The sequence below is a fragment of the Rhopilema esculentum genome, chromosome 3, assembly GCF_057945365.1.
Source record: "Rhopilema esculentum isolate cy_ngs chromosome 3, ASM5794536v1, whole genome shotgun sequence".
NCBI lineage: Eukaryota > Metazoa > Cnidaria > Scyphozoa > Rhizostomeae > Rhizostomatidae > Rhopilema > Rhopilema esculentum.
In genome coordinates, this window is record NC_142817.1 from 1,221,366 (window position 1) to 1,240,213 (window position 18,848).

General features: G+C 36.9%; 3 protein-coding genes across 3 annotated transcripts in view; 1 reads left to right on the top strand and 2 right to left on the bottom strand.

Moving 5' to 3' along the window:
• Positions 1-18,848, bottom strand: part of LOC135692862 (cadherin EGF LAG seven-pass G-type receptor 2) — a 45,448-nt gene that overhangs the window by 15,919 nt on the left and 10,681 nt on the right. The window contains exons 2-12 of the mRNA XM_089113099.1: positions 15,436-17,061; positions 14,161-14,402; positions 13,530-13,642; positions 11,088-11,374; positions 10,693-10,874; positions 10,131-10,392; positions 9,324-9,587; positions 8,971-9,119; positions 8,188-8,362; positions 7,537-7,733; positions 6,912-7,121 (exon numbers count right to left, since the gene is read on the bottom strand). Of these exons, the coding sequence (XP_088969225.1) occupies positions 6,912-7,121; positions 7,537-7,733; positions 8,188-8,362; positions 8,971-9,119; positions 9,324-9,587; positions 10,131-10,392; positions 10,693-10,874; positions 11,088-11,374; positions 13,530-13,642; positions 14,161-14,402; positions 15,436-17,061 (3,707 nt within the window). The remainder of the gene's footprint in view (positions 1-6,911; positions 7,122-7,536; positions 7,734-8,187; positions 8,363-8,970; positions 9,120-9,323; positions 9,588-10,130; positions 10,393-10,692; positions 10,875-11,087; positions 11,375-13,529; positions 13,643-14,160; positions 14,403-15,435; positions 17,062-18,848) is intronic.
• LOC135689274 (uncharacterized) lies at positions 618-5,262 on the top strand (the record flags this gene model as incomplete). Its single annotated transcript, XM_065206447.2, has 9 exons — positions 618-983; positions 1,141-1,524; positions 1,815-2,011; positions 2,191-2,734; positions 3,176-3,614; positions 3,843-4,014; positions 4,404-4,552; positions 4,788-4,976; positions 5,117-5,262. Coding segments are annotated over 9 exons (2,586 nt in total), but the record flags the coding sequence as incomplete, so codon positions are not given.
• LOC148960485 (uncharacterized) lies at positions 5,272-6,603 on the bottom strand. Its single transcript, XM_089113121.1, has 3 exons — positions 6,365-6,603; positions 6,027-6,272; positions 5,272-5,497 (listed from the first exon to the last, which is right to left on the bottom strand). The coding sequence occupies exons 1-3, from the start codon at positions 6,601-6,603 to the stop codon at positions 5,335-5,337; spliced, it is 648 nt and encodes a 215-aa protein (XP_088969247.1). The 3' UTR covers positions 5,272-5,334.

Sequence of the window (18,848 nt, forward strand, 5' to 3'; positions counted from 1 at the left end):
ACCAAGTTTAACGCGCAGATTTCAAAACTTTTTTCCTTTTTTCGATACGATATCTAGTTCATGAAATATTCGGTTTTAAATTCGGAATTTCGCATACTTCGATGGCAGAATTTGAACGCGGTCAGAAATTTGGCGCCAGAAGTCTGTGACGTCAGATGTTGGACAGAATAAGCGTGCTTTGTTGTGTTAGATTGCCACCTACACGTTAAGTGCGAAATGAAATCCGCTTGCAATAATTTCCTGTTGTTTACTTCTGTGACAAATTATCAGCTTTTTTGAATAACTGTTGAATACGTATTCAGGAAATTTCGTAAAGGTAATTTTTGGAGGATTTACGTTTGCCAATAGCTTGCACAATAATGCCGTCACGTCCCTCAACTTCCATACTAATCTTTGTATGCATGATTATGTGCGTTGAGTATTGAGATTTCCGACTTTTTAATAATTGAAAAAACCTTTTGAGTTCACAAAAGTATAAAATAGGGGCGTAAGATGCTTTCAGGCAGTTTTCGGTTCAGAACATCAGCTCAAAACAACGAGATTTGAAACAAGATTTCGAATTCAAATCAATAAGTATGCAAGAATCTACAAGGCCGACAAACAAAAAGTGAAACGTGGGGCAATATTGCGTTACCGGATTACCAAATGGGGAGAACTGTACAAACAGTAGTTTGACGCCAGGTATTAGTATGCACCGTTTTCCAAGTAAAAACCTCGATTTGCGAAGGCAATGGATTCGTTTAGTCAGAAGACATCGTGCCAATTTCAATCACCAAGCCTACTCGATCGGCCCTTACCTGTGCTCAGATCATTTTGAGCGCTCTTGCTATGAAAAACCGTTTGCTTTAGAGCTTCCTGGTTTTGACAGTTCCAAAACGAAGAGGACTTTAAAAAAGGATGGTATTCCAACTGTATTCGACACACGAGGACGAAGCCAGGCATTTAGTGAATCGTCTTCAAAGGTGGCAAGAAACAGAAGAACTGTGAGTATAAAATATACCTTTGAGCTTTATCTATGTACAGTCTCTATGAAAATGACTCTCATCATTCTCAGATTCAAGGTTTTCGTAATTTTTTCAATAAAGTTTTTTAACAAACTATATATTAGTTTCTTAAAATTTACCATTTACTCAATTTTAGTTGTTAAGAGGAATCAAACAGCACGAACACGCTAACAAAAATGAATGTGCTTCAGGACAGTTCGATGAAGAGATAGAAGAGGTTGAGGTAGGCGAAAATGCGTTCACCATCGGGGAACAGCACAACGATTCTGAAGAACATGTAGACGTTGTTCCATTGCAGTGCCAAGTTCATCTGACAGGTGCCCCCGTACACACATGCCCCACATGCATAACCCCTCAACGAGAAGAGGTTCAAGGAAATATTAGAACACATACGGCAATACAGGTGGCAATGATGTGCAAGAAATGCACTGAAACACGGAAAAAAATTCAGAACCTAAGACGTCAGAACAACAGGCTAAAACATGTTATAAGGACACTACGGGAAGGCAGCGAAAAGAATGTAAGTAAAGCTAAAGATAAATCTGCATCATTTCTCGACTTTAGACTGTTCCAGGAGCTTTTAAATTTCTGTTTTCACAAAGTAAATTTGTTAAAACTATATATGCAAAAAGTCAGTGGGCTTTCACCCTGTCATCTAGAAAAACGTGATAGTTAGAAATTTGAAGCCAAGGACAATGAGCCTTTTCTGGATATATGCCCAAGAGAAGGGGGTTCTGTACACACATCCCACTGAGAAGGCTTGGAAATGCTAGTACAATAAGTCGTATCTTTTAATCTGTTATTTTCTAGGAAGATAGCGGTAACCCTATTCCTGTTGAGGATATACTTCATGCTGAAGAGTCAAATGAAAATTTATCAGAAGACGAGGACAGCGAATGGAAAGTTGATGAAGCAGACAGTTCTCCTAGTGACATGTCAGATAGTGATGGGACTGATTTTGATGATTATGATTATGATGATACACATAAAAAGAGGCAACAAGTGAGGTAATGCTTCATATTCTGCTGAGCCAATTTTTCATTAGCCAAGCAACAAATAACAAAAAGTCCTATTTTCCCTTCCATATGTTGTATAATATTTTGACAAAATTATCATTTTTATGTGATGTAGGGAATGTCAGGGAAATGCATTATAAATATATATCTTTTTTGTATCTTTATCGCAGAATTGACCAAAATGCAACTCCAGAAAAAGAACCCAAGTTTATTGTATTTTATACAATGCTACTACAAGTCTTTTCAATCTTCTGTTTCAAGTGTAAAAAAACTAAGCCAGGAGTCAGAATGGAGCAGAATGGGACAATGGTAACTGTTTATCAGAGCTGCATCGAATGTGGGAAAGACTGTTGGAAATGGAGGTCACAACCATACGTTCTTGGTCGTTATCCAGCTGGTAACATCTTGCTTAGTCTCGGCACTCTTACAGCTGGAGCATCAATCAGCAAACTGCTATTAATTTTCAGACACTTCGGCCTTGCCACTTACAGTGCACATACTTTTTTCCGTCATCAAAAAAAGTTTGTTTTCCCTGCAATTCTCCGTCACTGGGAGCTATATAGAGCATCATTGCTGACTGAGCTTCATGGTGTTAAAGACATTGTCCTATGTGGCGATGGTCGATTCGATTCGATGGGGCATTCAGCAAAATATGGCACTTACACGATGTATTGTGACAATATAAAAAAAATCATACACTTTGAATTGGTTCAGGTAATGGAAAAATCATAAACCATTTTTTCTATCAATCTAATTTATTTGTTAGTGACTTGTTACAGAAAGCCCAAACTTAACAATTTCCTTTCTTTATTTTGAATAATTCGGTACATGCCACATGAAAAAAGCCAAACAGATAGATCTTAATTTTTAAAGTAAGTTAATTAATAAGATTGTTTTCAAATGGAATCAAATATCTAGCATTAAAAAATCATTAATAAGGTCAAATATCAAGTCTTGAACCTTATAAAACCAAGAGAAAGCACTGGATTGGACTTCAAATGTGTCTATTTGTAGACAAAATTAAATACTGTTGTTATAAGTCATCAACCATAAACTTGTATCTTCATATTTGTGTGTTTAATAACCTGACATCAATTTCAACTTTGAATTAAACTAATGTACATTTTCACCCTCTTTATTTTATTTCCTGTATAGTCAAATGAATGCAAAGGTAGTTCCAATATGGAGTTGCTTGGTGCTAAGCGATGTTTCGGATACCTAAATGATGCCGGGATAGAGGTCTCCAATTTTATATCAGACAGACACAGAGGAGTGGCCAAATGGATAAGGGAGTCTTTACCACATGTCCATCATTATTATGATATTTGGCATGTTGCACGCACCTTAACCAAGAAGGTAACAATAGCTAGCAAGGAGAGAAATTGTGAGATATTGGGTACATGGTGTTCAACAATCCGCAACCACCTCTACTGGTGTGCAACATCGACAAAGGAAGGTTTTGGGAAACTCATTGTCGCAAAATGGAAGGCTTTCTCAAATCACATCCAGAACAAGCACAACAACCACGAAGACAAACTGTTTCAGAGGTGTGCACACGGAGAACTAGATCATAAACGTAGATGGATTCTCAATGGTTTGTATCATTTTGTCAAATCACTGCATTTTATACAAAATGTAGCCCCTTTCATAATTTAATGGTTTTTTTAAAGAGAGGCAAACACCATTTAAAGTTCCCTAAATGGTCTTGCTTCAATTTTGAAACCTAAGAAAATAAACAATTGTGCTGATTGTTAAACTTCCCATATACTTCTCCTTAACAGCTAACATAAAATAATAGTATTAAATATATGTAATTCAACAGGAACTACTGCATATGACAAGATTCAGCCAATTCTAATGAATCAAAGCCTTCTACAAGACATTGCGAAATTGTCATCAAATGCACAAACCAGCTGTCTCGAGGGATACCACTCTACACTGAACCAATGGCACCCAAAGATGACACATTACTCCTGGATTGGCTCTCTGTGCAGGTACTTATGACTAGAGATACCAATCATTAATTAAAAATTACTGAGCATTGTGCATTGTATTGTTTTTCACTATACTATCTTTACTACCTGCCAAGCTATCTTTGAAGAAAATTAATTGCTGAGAAAATTTGTCAACACTGAGTAAATAACTGAAATTTAAATTTTGGATATTGTTGCTTCCTGTAAATTGTACTTCTAGAGAGTTTAAGAAAGTGCCAACGTGTGCAACAGTATTTGAATGCCATTCCTAGCAAAAACACAGCCTACTTTACATAAATGTATAATTTTTATTTGTATCAGTATCAACAAAATAAAACTAAACTTCATTTGTGAGTCAAACAGAAAATGTATCCAAATACCCAACAAAGAACTGTTATATTTTTTCCAAGGCATATAATGGCAGTTTCACATTTCAACGAAAACCTGCACAGGGAAGCACAAAAAGACAAAAATGGAAAGGAATATTTCAAAGTTTCTTATCCTAAATATAAACTTGGCGAAGAAGCAGTAAAACCTGTTCCAGTCCCTCCATCTTACAGTGAGTAGACAGCATACAACATATAATCTACATAATCTTGCCATATAAAGAAAATCAATTCATATTTTGCCCTGAGAAATGGGAGATGAGAAATGCTATTGTATTTTTCAAGAACTGATATTAGTTTGAATATATTAGATAAAATATTAGTTTTATACATTTTTACAGAAATTATTTCAGATTATGTTTAATATTCAAAATAATTGCTTTTATATTTTCAAAAAAATTATTACAGATTACGTTGAGCATACAAAAGAACTTTTATTTAAATCAAACGAAGAAGAACTTGGCCAGATTTGGAAAAAGTATGCTGATAAGATGCCTGCATCCTTGGTGAGCAGATTTGAAAGAACAAAAAGTAAGAAAGAGGCTGTAAAAGAATATAAAAAAAGGAGAACACTATTTCAACCATTATACCCTTCAGGTAATATACTTAATTGGCCAGAAAATAATGTTTTATTTGCCTTTTCATTTAAAGTTTTGTTGATTAATCATTAAAACTGTATGATGAAAAATTTTGCCATTTTTTATTCTAAATTTATTAATCAATGTTTATCTTACCAGAAAATGATCAATACAAACTCCAAGAAGATTTGGTAGCTGAGCAAGCATGCAACAGAGCTGATCGTTTGCCAAAAAGAAAGGCCCCTTCATGCAAAAAATGTGGCCAATTGATGAAAGGACATTCTAAGACTTTATGCAAAGAATGACTTAAAGAATTATATACACTTGCATGAAATTAAATATAACAAAAGCTAATTGTATAAAGATAATCTATGTTATTAGTTACGTTCTTCTGCATTTTTATATCCAATCTTCTGGTTAGACATAAACTTTTCACGGACGTTATGATAAATGCATGCAGGCAGAGGCCGTGTATTGTCCCATCCCATGTATCCAAATATCCAGCGTGCTAACCAGCGATAAGAAACTGCACGAAGATACCTGATACAGAAAAAAAATACCAATATATAATATATATATGTGTATATATAAATATCATATATAAATTTATATACTATATTTAGATATGTATATATATATTCAGATATTTAGATATATATATATATATTCAGTAAATGAACTTCAAATTAGAGATGTCTACAGTAAATTAACATAGAACTCACATAGATATTTAAATAGGCTGATGATTCCTCGCTAAAAGGACGAAACGCATTCCAGAAAAATAATAAATTGTCTTTTGCCATGGTCTTTCTAAAACATTTTTCTTTATAACGCTTCTGCTTTTTGTGAAACAAAAGTTTAGTTATTATATATATATATTTATGCAATATATGTAGTATCAGTATAAAATGTTAGATTATTAGTATAAATTAGCATACTAGTATATACTATATTATATATGTACACATACTTCTTTCACTAAAAGAGATCAATTATGAATCAACAAAAAGAATCAAATTTGATGTCTATCTATTTCAGCCTAAACTTGACAATAACACTTTGTACATACTCATTTTCTGTTACATTTGCCCTTTTCTTGTAGGGCTTTCCATCCTTTTTCCGAAGCAATGGACCAACGTTTCTAAGGACATTTATATTTGTAAAAGCCCTGTAGTCTTCATGAAGGGTCACACACTTTATTTCATCGGATTGGCCGTTAAAAACGACTTTTCCATAAGCAGGTGCCACTTCATGGCAGCAACGGTACTCTCTGGCACTTTCCAAGTTCGCTGCTGAGCATTTGCCGCACACACACCTAAAAAAGAGCTGCAGTTGTATCGTTGTACCGACATGAAAGGTTGGATAATTTGAACTATTTAAAAAACAGCGAAAACAAAAACCACTCACCATTGATCTACAGTTAGGTTCCCCGTCTGTCTTTCGCGAAAAGTTTCCGGAGATATCCCATCTTCATCCTCCGGTTGTTCTCCGTCATTAGGCCTAGGCCCATCATCGCCTTCGTCGTCCGTACTAGCCAAAGGCTCGTTTAAGTAGGGCAGATAATCTCCGCCATAAGCTCCATATAGTTCTTCATCACTTGCAGAATGATTCGATGTCATAGAAGAGCCTGATTCGCTTGTAGACATAATTATAAATTGTGCCTTCACGTTAATCGATACACCGTACTTGCTTTCAAACCTTTACCCTCGAGAATATGTCCAACACCTGACGTCACGTCCGGGCGTACGTCCTCAAAACCCGACCCAGTCCTCTGGGACATGAATTTCACAAAATTTCATGGCTAAATCCCTTATTTTCCGAAAATCTATAACGAATTAGCATTTTTCGATTTAATTTTTGAAATCAGCATCAAGGATTTGATCTATAATAGAATTTTGCATTTTCGTGCCATATCCTCTTTAAAACATTATCATTATCATCCATTTAAACATACCTTGAGAAACTTCCCATCAGATGACGATGTTAGGCCATACTTTTCTTGCCTTCCTTCGTATTCAATTATCTTGGAAATGGCGTCATACCCTATTCGGATGTCTCTTTCGTAAAGCGCTTTACCAGTCGTTAACGCGTACTCCAAACTTTGCGCCAAATCCACCGCCAGTTCTTTCGTCATGTTCTTTGTTTTGTCATTCAGTTGGGAAAGCTGAGAAAAATTAGAAAGCATTCAATATTGGGAAGAATTACTGCAAAAAGCGTCATTTTATGATCTAAGGTACATTGTTTGTTTTGATACATTGAAAATGATCCAAGAGCAGCAAGGACAGGAGAAACAAATACCTTACAAATGATACCTCATACTGAGGCATCGCATTGAAAATATAAGATAGCGATTTGATTTGTTCGCTGGGTTGAGAGTGAAGCAGCCAATTAGTTAATTTAAAATATGTATAGAGTAGGATTGCTAAATACATACTATTTACTATATACTTATCAGCGGAAATACGAGCGGCATGGCAAACAAGGCTAAGAGATGCGAAGCAGGCTGTAAAACCGAGCAATGATTTTCAAAGTCATACAAATGACAACATGGATGGAATCTATGAAGTAGGTAATCTCACCGTCCTATTAGCGGCAAGAAATTCCAGCGATGTACAAGCACTGAGGTCTGCCCTTTGCCAGCTGCGTCTAGGGTGGCAATATCGTTTGGCATTTCCAACTGTTCCAACTGGGCATTCTTCAATTCGAGTTTGGCCCAGTTCAATTTGACTCCACCATATTTTCTCGGAGTATGATTTTGGGCATGATGTGTTGATTTCTGTAATAAAGAGAATACATTAGAAAAACATAAAATATGACACTAATATTTTGAAATATACTTAGGGTATGAAATATGCATAGCAAGATGTTGATCATAATAGGCCAAGCAAAAACGCGAGCACGTGACTGTAAAGGTTGCACGATCAATGCTGCTTGGCTATTGAAAAGATTACCTATGGAGTTCAACGATGAAAACGAACTCCTTCTGTCTACACAGTGTTGGTTTCTTCATTTTTATGTAGATACGTTCAAATACTGCTTGATACAAAAACAGTTTAAACAAAAATAGCATGAATCTCTGCGGCAAGAGATTATGACTGCATTATCCTATCATAATGAAAGCTTGGTGCTGGACGACAGATCAGAGATTCATGTAGACCCAGTAAAATATCTAAACCTATTTTGTGCTTAGATGCTATACTTGAGATGTTACGTAGGAATGTCATATTTACCTAAACAGTCGCGAGTGATAGCTTCGAATGGACCCATGCAGCGATCACAATCGAGGCCAACAACACGAGGCTTGCAACGACATTGCCCAGTCATGCGATCACACTCGCTGTTAATCGACCCTTCTTGCAGGCAGTTGCATCTCTCACAACTGTTCGATTTCAAGAAATATCCGCTCTGCAAAGAGAAAGATATTGATTCAATTCAAACGTCACTCTTGCAAATTTCAACGGACGGATGATGGTCAGTAGAAAAAAACACAAAATGTTTTACAAAACAACAAAATGAATTATTCAATAGAATAAACTAAAGCACACTTTTTATTCTCTTATATCACCTTACATTCAGCTCTTAGGAAGAAATAACGTTGAAGTACGTAAAACGAATGAACGGAAACTGATTGTTGAAGAAAAATGAGACATTTCCAAAACAGATTATTTCCTTTAGTAGTATAGGTTGGCTAGTTAACAAGTGCACGATCTTAGTGAATGCATCAAACAGAATCCAGAGAATCGATAAAGTTCTCACAGAATTACCCTCGGGATATTACCAAGGTAAGGTCTAACTTCCCCATTTACAATCAGAAAAGGAAAGGAACATATAAATAAATTGAAAAAAACCATCCATGAACACATAAAAGCTGTATATACAAGACAAGAGTTAAGAAATTGGCAACTAAATTTCGTGGAGATTTCCATTAAGGAAGACTGAATAAAATAACACCAAAATATTCAATGATGATTTGAAATGAGCAATGACGTTATAACGACAAAACATGTCTTTACCTTGCAAAAACAATGGCCTGAGGTCTTGTTGCACCTTGGATCAAAAGATCGACTGATGTCACATTCACATGGGCCACATTCCCATTTGCCAGGCAGACGAAAATATCCATCATCACATTCAGTTGACATCTTGGTCTCGCATCGGGGGCCTGGGACAGAAAATCAATAAAGTGGTAAATTAAATCTGTAAAAACTTATAAATTGTTATAATGCAGAATTAACAATAATTAACTAATTTATAAATATACGAAAACATACATCAATCTAAACGAAGTTGACAAATTTATTTACATGTGGTCAGGATGTTTTTCCTTATACCATGTAAATGGTATCAAAACAAGCAAGATACCAACCTGTGAAAGATGGCTTGCATTCGCATGTAAAGCCATGTACCGTCGTGCTTGATCTTCTGCAAAGACCGTCATTCAAACATGGGTTTAATCGGCAAACGTCGACACAGTCCGGTCCGGTAAATCCTTTAGGGCAATGACATGTTTCTGCATCCCATTCTTTGGAGCAGGTACCAGTGCCACAGCTTCCACACTGCAGCGTCGATTGGCAACCCGGCTTAAGGTTGACACCCACTGTCTTGATGTACACACCACTCAACATCAATCCTAACAACCAGGAAACATTTTTCAAAGATTTCAAAATTAATCTACATTACAGAGCAAAAAACGCAGAGCCTTAGACAAATATTAAGACCCAAATTGAAAATAATTTGGCATTAAAATCAGGTATTTATGAATTTATAACGCAAAAGCTTTAACAGAGAAGATACTACTCAACATTCTTTGACGTTTAAACAAACAACCGCTTACACATACATGATAAATGAAGTATGAAAGCCAATGGTACAGATCACTCGCAGTTGCATACAATCTAAACAAGAAAATTTCCCAAACTTCAACTAATTTTCAAGATATAATTATTAGGCATCGATTATAAATTTATATGTAAGTTTGTTTGTACACTTGATTGACTGACGTCACGAGCAACAAAATCAACGGATTACATACATATAAAAACTCTTCCTCTTGCAGGAATGATACAAAAAGGAATTTATATCGAATGGAGCTATAATTCATTCTTAGCTATTTTGTGTTTTGTGTTGATTTTTGGGTAAGTACTTAAAGGCAAGTTATGCAAAGTGCCCCCACCTTGTAGACAGCCGAGAAACCCTTGAGACACTTTCCCAGCTTGCTTTACCCCTCCCACAGACACCATCTTCACTGGCTTCGAATCCATTGGAACCTGGTGAATTTTTGTCACATGATGTCGCTCATAATCTTGCGACAGCTGTATCTTCTTGGAGTCCAATGTCATCTTTATGTTGTGCCAATTTCCATCAGAAACTGACGCTGCCGAAAGATTAGCCATTTGTTTTGACTGGTAAAAGAAGGCTACGGAACCACCAACGATCTGAGAAGAAATGAAATAGGTAAGGAAATCTGCTGGATTTGGACATCTTCAAAAGTAGGACTTTTTTAGAGTACAGCATCAAAGTAGCTAACGTGGCTACACAAAGACGTGTTTATCGAAAAGTGACGGCGATTATTTCAAAAGGTAATTTAGTTATAACAAGCCATGTAGGCAAACCAATTTTGCCAACAACTTCTAAAGATATTATTGGGAAGGATGTATTAAGGGTAACTTAGCATGTCAGCCAAATGTTATTTTTTACAAACAGTATAAATTACAATGAGAGGCATTGAGCGGTACCTTGAGGTATGCATCCAAACCGTCAATCAGTTGATAAATGAGAACAGAGTCTGTCTGCCTCGTCTTGATTGTCATTTCAGCGGTAAAGGAGGCTGGGGGTGACTTCAATGTATGAACCAGGTCTTTGAATGTTATCAGAGAGTTGACTTCAAATCGAACGGCTCCGGAACTTGATTTGACGTCTTGAGAAAACAGAAAAAGAAATATATAAAACGCTGTGATCAAAACGTTAAAAATATTTTGATAAATTTTATGATACCTTGCCTTTTGCTTGGGTTGAGAGAGAACACTTCTTGCATTTTTCAGAAATTAAAGGGCTAATCACTTTGTATTTTATTAGGCCTAAACATAATAAAACACAATAATGTAATTGCTGAGACTCGTGTGGTACTCACCAGTTCGACAAAACTTCCCAATGAAGCCATCTTTACAGTCGCACCTAAATCCACCAATTAGGCTTACACATACACCTCCATTAGCACACGTTGACTTGGTGCAGTAGTTCTTTTTCACAGGACACCCAATTTGAGATGCGTTTTGTTTCAGTGGATTCGAGAGGTCGAAAAACACGTGATCAACATAGAGATTTCGAATGCATCCTACGTAATCCCAGTTGGGAAGCTTCATTGTGCTTCCTTGCGGATATCCACCAATGAAAAACGGCGCTGTCAAATCGAGGGATCTGGAAAGAAATAAAGTGATATAACGATAACAGAGAGAAGATTGGACCATGTTACCCTGCTTTTTTAAAAGTGCATGAATGTGTGATGACACAACAATAAAAGCTTCACGAAGAATGACTTGATTCTCATACCCAACCCAAAACAAAAAGGATCACACAGTTTGTTAACGAACACAACATGTGAAAAAAAATTACAAATTCACTATTTACTTTACGTACTTTCATCGAATTTAAACACGAGTACTTGTTCAAAAGACGGCACATAAGCGAAAGCACGAGCATCATTAAATAACCAAATTCGTCAATAATCTCTCCTTGAAACAGTTTTTCCCGCCTTTCCTAAAGATAGCTTTCCTTTCAAGGTTTTGTTGAACCATTCGACTTACGCCTGTTTTTCAAATATAATTTATAATAATTGAATGGTTATATTTCCATCTCAACATTACAGCTTTAGAGAAAAAAAGCCTGGCAAATGAACTAATCTTTCTCCATAAAACAAAAATAATGCTTAGCAAATTAAACGAATTTGATTGTTTCCGGCTTGTGGGCAAATCCTTCACGAATCAATGCTTCATTGGTAAGTCAGTTACGTTCTTATCACGTGGCCCTTTTCAACAGAATAACACAATCCAGTAACTCATAAAGGGATTTCGATAAACGCAAATAAGCAAGCTACAATCCAATCAAAGAAAAATGTAGAATTTTAGAAGTTGCTGAGAAAACCAGCTGATTGGCAACGAACTACATAACATCCAACAGAAGGTACAGAAATGATCATAAAATACTTTGCAGATTGGGTAAATAAATAAAAGGGCATTCTATTATAAGCCTTTGTTTACTGAGAAATTCTGGATTGAATCGCACGAAGGAGAAGGTGAAACTTTGGGCTGCCTTACTGAAAATACCCAATTGAGGCCAATCTTATAAAAGCAATACTATGTCCCTTGCAAGATTCCTAGCTCAATGTCCATCTTGACAAAAAGAGCTACTGTGGCTACCTTCATTCAGTCTCTCATTCTATTATTCGTCAAGCATAAAAAATCCTTGGGCAAAATCCAAGATTAAAAACTCTGCAAACAGTCAATTTCTGGTCCCGGTTTCACAGATTGTAATGCAGGCTAAAGAGAACGGAGCCATCAGCTCGGTTTTAATTCACAAATTACTGACGTCTGGGCAACTAGTCTTCAAGAAAACAAAGCTATAATCAAAATAATCAAAACAAGAAATCAAATTTTTACTTCGTTTTTGAAACCTGTATAATTTTAAAATGGCGGCAAGATAAATTCCCACCTGCGTAGCGAAGGGCTTAATTATGATTTTATACAAAAAAGTTCACTTCAAAACTGCCGCTTATATAAATAACTGTAAGTTAGTCTGGTGCCTGTATGCAAAAGAACGTCTTTGGAAATAAGGGCTCTGTTTCCTGCAAGAACCGGTTGGTTTCTTATTGTTTCAGTAGCCAAAGAGGAGACAATCTAGCCCCCGTTAAAAAGTTACATCACATCCAACTCGTAATTACCATCTTTGTAAAAGAGGTATTGTGTAAAGAGAAAAAAAGATGGTTGTTTAAAATCACCAATTAAAAAAGACAATTTCAAAATACGTTAACACCATTTAAAAAAGGATGGCATAAGCAAACACTTATTTAACGAAGAATAGATAGACAGGAGGAAAGTGCACTTTCAAGAACGCTATGAAATCTAAAAATACGATTGCAAATAAAAGTAAATTTCGGGTGGAATCTAAGGCAAACGCATCGTAATCAAACCCATTCAACTTCCCTTGAAACATGTAGAACACAAATTTGTTGTTCATTACAATCAAACTTCATTGAACATCGGCTTGTTGAATGTTGAATGATCCAAGGAGAGTGGTCAAATTCATTCAATATTTTATGAAACACTAACCAAAGGTTTTTCCACTGACTATGAAATAATAATTCATCGCTAGAAGCTTTCTCGAGTGGTTACTTTTGTACATTTGCTTAGTAGCTACATATTCTACGCAGCCTTATTTTGCCTTAAGCCCGATGCCATAAAATTCTCAATCCACGTGTTAACGGTTTATGGCTTACAGTAGCCACTTATGCCAATGTAGGTAGATTCAGTTCCTGAATTGTAATTAGAATTCGACGAGAGAGAAAAACAGCGCCTACCTGAAAGTACCTTTGACGGGTTTGCTTGCTGCGCAGAACCGCTTGCTGCCATCTGAGTTGGCAAGACTGCCAATCTCAAGATCACACGCATCACCCACCGCGATTCGGCCGACCTTTACAAAACAAAATATCGCTCATCATCAAGGTCTAAAATTTCGCATAAGGAAAAGAACAACTGTAAAACCAAATGCTTATGGAGTCAGAGAGCGAGGGTGGTAGCTATTCAAATAGGGAGGAATACAGTGAAAAACTTGCAAGTAATGGTAGGATATTGCTCTCAATTCATAATATAACCAGTCGTCACAAACATTTTCTTTTGATACATTAGAATCACTGTTTTATGGTTGAGTTTTTCGTAGAAACGAGTTTTATGGTTAGTATTGTTTAACATCTGACTTGACGTTGGAAGCATATCGCAATTTTGGAAGAGAATGCCACTGAAGGTGAGCTAGGTTGGTGGCAAAGAAGTCGTTGATTTCAATGAAAACTGCAAAATTCATTTCACTACTAGCCTTTAACAGGGCCTCTCTCAAAAACACTTCGGTGATGAGTCTTGGAGGCTGCTGGAGATTACACCAGCAGGTGTAATCTTCAAACGGATAAGAGGTCAAAGCATGAAGTCGAGGCTTACCTTATTATCTAAGGCAACAGTGACTTTAACCCACGAGCCGGTGTTCACTCCGCCATCAACATAGGACTTCACAAAGGTTAGTTCCTCGCCTAATGACAGGACAAGCTCTGCTTGACCACTAGATAATCTAATGGCAATGAAATCTCGCTTTTCGCTGTAACGCCCATTGTAGAATAAAACGGCATTTGCTGACTCTGTGACGAATTCCATAGACAGATGGAGTTTCCAACGATTCTTTATGCCTGAAAGTGGATCACTGCATTTAAACCAATATAATTTGTTTACCTGAAAGTTTAGAGACACTTCTTGTCTTGATGCTAGCGGAAATATGGCGCGATATATGGATGAGTATATTTCGGGGTGATACATAAAAATATTTCATATCTTTTCTATTCTAATCCTCTTCTAGGCACTGTCAAAAAAGAGAAACAATCTAAAAATATCGAGAAAGAATAACAAAGTTTCTTCATCTCCAAAACTTTTGATACCTAAACCTTAAATTCAATTATGTAAAGTAAAAAACGGAACTACCCCTACCCCAAAAAGATGAACTTTTGCTTGGATAAAATATGCGAATGATTGCTTTAAGAAATAAAACTGATTCGTTTTCTATACTGGCTAGTTGCCAGGCAATTGAGTTCAGTTCCTTTTTATTAATCACTGAAATAAAGGCAGAAATTCCCTAAATTTGTTTAAACTGCATATTTCGCTGAAATCAGCCTAGAATATGGTAACAGGCAATTTAACTAACCCACCCCTTTCCTCACCCCTTTCCTCCCCCCTTCCTCCCCCCACACCTCGTGTTACTTTCCACAGTGTCCAGATAAAAATCTAATTGGTTTATAAACAATAAAAACAAGAGGAAGCAATGCAGCCGTGATAAATTACCCTGAATCCGGGGGTCAACAAGAAATCATCGATGACCCAGACATGTACGTACACTAAATACGAAAAACTTGTTATCCCATTCTATCTTGCATCATCCTAGACCATTAGCTTTATTACTTACATTGTTGGACGGTATTTTCGCGAATTTATAATCAAAGGTTGATACAAGTGTCTGACAACACATTTCTGGTTCTCCAAGGCATGACAATTGCTGGCTCGAAAAATGTGGGGCCAGAAGTATCCTTCAAGGCGATTCTAGGGACACTACCTTGTTGTTTTGAAAATAATTCTATGCAAGCATCAAGAAAATGTCTAGCAATGCCATACACAATGCCAATAGCTGCAGTTCGAACAGCTTCAAGAAAAAACAAACAAAATTATTCTTACCTTGGAAGGAAGCATACGACCAATCAGGGAAATACCTTGTTGTCAGTTCACACGACGGCGTGTGCGCGTCCGTTTTCTTCTTACATATACACTTCAGCTCATTCAGGGCACTATCAACCGTGCACGAGCCTTCGTTTTTACAGATTTCCGAGGTGTCCCGCGGGCAATTTTTCTTTTTAAGACTAATTCTGCACGTCTTACCCGTGTATCCGGCCTTGCATTTGCAAGCAAACCCGCCATCTGTGCTTATACACACGCCATTTGCACCACAGGGATTAGAGAAGCAAAGACTGTATGATGCAGCGCAGTCCGCCTTGTGACCATTCTCTACCAGATACCTATAACCAAGAGGGCAATTGCAGCCGTGTTTTGTTAAAGGTTTGATCCCCCAGAATATTACTGTCTCCGTTGTCTTTGGTTTTGTCGAAGCCTCTTTTTTGTAACTAACAGTCAATGAACATTGCTTGTAATTAGGACAAGACTCCTTCCCGCACCAAAGCTCATCTCCGTCGTCAAATGTAACGAGCGTTTTGCCCATTGTTTCCATGAAACTTCCCTTGTTCAGGTACAAACTATCCTTCATACGGCTAGGATTCAAGAAGCTGCCCCCCGTGCTAGCTCTGGCGGCTACAGATATCTGTACTTTTGGGGTTTGGTCTTCGTGCAAGAACAAGAGGTAATTCTCGACGCCGACGATGAACACAAGACGGCGACTGCAACCAACCGCCGCAGCGAATGCGTCTTTAAAGGCGTTGATGCTTTTCGAATTTAAAAAAGAATCTTCCGTCATATTATTCAACACGATTCTGATTGTGTTGTTGACCATATCTGAAGATATCATTGTCGCTGTTATAAAGCCGTGGCTAACATCTTCGAAAACACCGTCCGTAACGCGAACATTTATCCGGACCTCGCTTCCCAGATTTTCGGTGTTTTTGTTGAAAGTTAAAATACCAGTTTTTGAATCTAATGTTACGAAGTCCTTCCCTTCACCTCCAACAATTTCGTATTTTAAGATGTCGTTGACATCTTTGTCTTCTGCCGGGATCTTAAATACAGGATTTTTCGGAAACTTGTCCTCGAAGAAATTCAGGAAGGCTTCGAAAGGGCGTAACGATGGGCTGTTATCATTCAGATCAGTCAATGTTACGTTTACGACGGTCGTATCGGTAAATGTCGTCTGGCCGTAATACGCTATCACGTCGAATACATATTGCCGCTGCTTCTCGTAATCAAGAGTATGTCCTTGTCGTAAACTTATTTTGCCACTGCTTCCTTCAATGAAAAAGTCAGACCCGCCTGACCCGCGGCTGATCTGGTAGAATATTTCGTTGTCTGTGTTGAAATCTGCGCTTTTGGCGGTGACACGCATAAAAACGACATTACTTTGGTAGTTTTCCTTCAGTGTAATATTGTATCTCTTTTGCTTGAAGACAGGGGGGCTGTCCATTACATCTTGAACTTTTACTTTTACAATAGTGGAAGAGTTCAATGGGGGTGTTCCCTTGTCGAATGCCTGAACCTTTAGGGTGTAGCTATCCACGGTTTCCCTGTCCAGCCTCTTCTTGGTGCGCAGAGTGCCATAGTATCCGTCCGTTTGAATGTAGAACGTGCCATTCCCGTCAACTACAACCAAAAACATACCATGCTATCACCACTTTATTCATGCATAACCATATCATAACGTCAAAATTTTTTTTAATTTTCACCAAATAACTAAAAAGTGCACTTTGAAATATCACTAAATATGAAAAAACAGCTAAATGTTATACAAATTGACTGAGATTTGGCCAAACCAAATCACTGTAATTTGGTCTTGGTTCTAGTTCTTATATAACAAGTCGAAATAACGGTAATCCACTAAAACTTGTTTGTAGCAAACTTCAAATCTTTCATTGGCCTAATCTCACCCAGTATTTTATATATTTGACTGACATTTCACATTAAGGCCAACTCTATAATGCTCTTTTAAATTATGTGAACAAAACTAAAATATTTTGAAAGAGATTGCTGATGACGTAAAATTTTTCGTCCTCTTTAGTTGTATACACTGATCTAATTTGATTTTAAATAACTAGGTTAGGACATAGTAACCTACTGAAGCATCTCAGATATTAGAATATAGTATTGATATGTGTCTGATGGGTTTTTCCTTCACATACACGTTAAACAAAAGAAACGAAAGACTGGAAAGGAAAATCCAATAGCAAAAGGAAGGCTGGAGCGAGGTTTCTATTTGAGGATTTTGCTTCTTATTGTAGCGTTCCTAGCCGCTTAAAACATGCATTCACTTGTGGGATATTGGCGGAGTATTACAAGTGCATTTTGGGATATTTTATACACATAAGTAATAACATTAGCAGAGGTCATCAAAACGTCATCGGAAATGATTCAATTCAATGCTAAATGCCCCGATTATTGCATTACATCGACACATGACATGAATTTTTCTGTTGTGTCATGCAGACAATCAAATCCTCGAATGAAACATAACTCCACCTTCGATTGGACGTAATAATGCATCACAAGTAGGATACTGAAATAACCAACAAAAAACCGTTGTCAAAAATGTAAGTCGTTTCAGAACGAAATGAATAAGCAGCTGGAGCCTATTTTCATTAATCATTCGCCTGATCAATATTTTACAAGGCGTTGCTTGACTTTGATGATTAATGCAAGATTTATCTTGTTTCTACTCGGTATGTGATGATTATCGTATCGATGACGTCACTTTGACGAAGCAAATTGATTCATGGACATCTACAATCTGCAAAGCAAAGAGTTGAATTCTATGGAAACATATTCTCATGTCTAGCGTAACATAGCAATGCATGTTGCGATTAGTAATTAGATTAATGTTATACAGCCCTGTAGTGATGGGAACATAAAAAAATAGTGACTAGTCATGCATTGCAAGAACAGAGAATACATATGTTCGGTGGCGTATATCCAGATTCATCTGGGATTGAACTGAACTTATGGTAGCAAATCGACGTATATGGTCTCAAGAGATAGCAAGCAATTTTTCTCAGCGAAATTAATGGTCAAAGTAAAGATAGCTTCGTTAAAGGAAAATCGTCGTTTTCTTGCAAATATTTCAAATAATTGGGGCCTAAAAATTCAGTATATTGACGATTTCAAAAAAAAATTCATTAAAAACCCCTTTTATAGACTAAAAGGTTCAAATTCACACGTCTATCTGTGCGTAGTGAGTTCTGGTGCTTGTTCAAATCTTGTTGACAAAACAGACAAAAGACGATAGCATTGCTTAGAAACCCGCCTTAACTGCATTATTTAGGCAATTTTTTAACCTTCATGATTACGTATTACAGATTCAAGCAGAAAATTACACGTAGAAAGTCCGACTGAATGAAACTGAAACCGCTAGGAAAGTCATGCACACGCCCGTACGT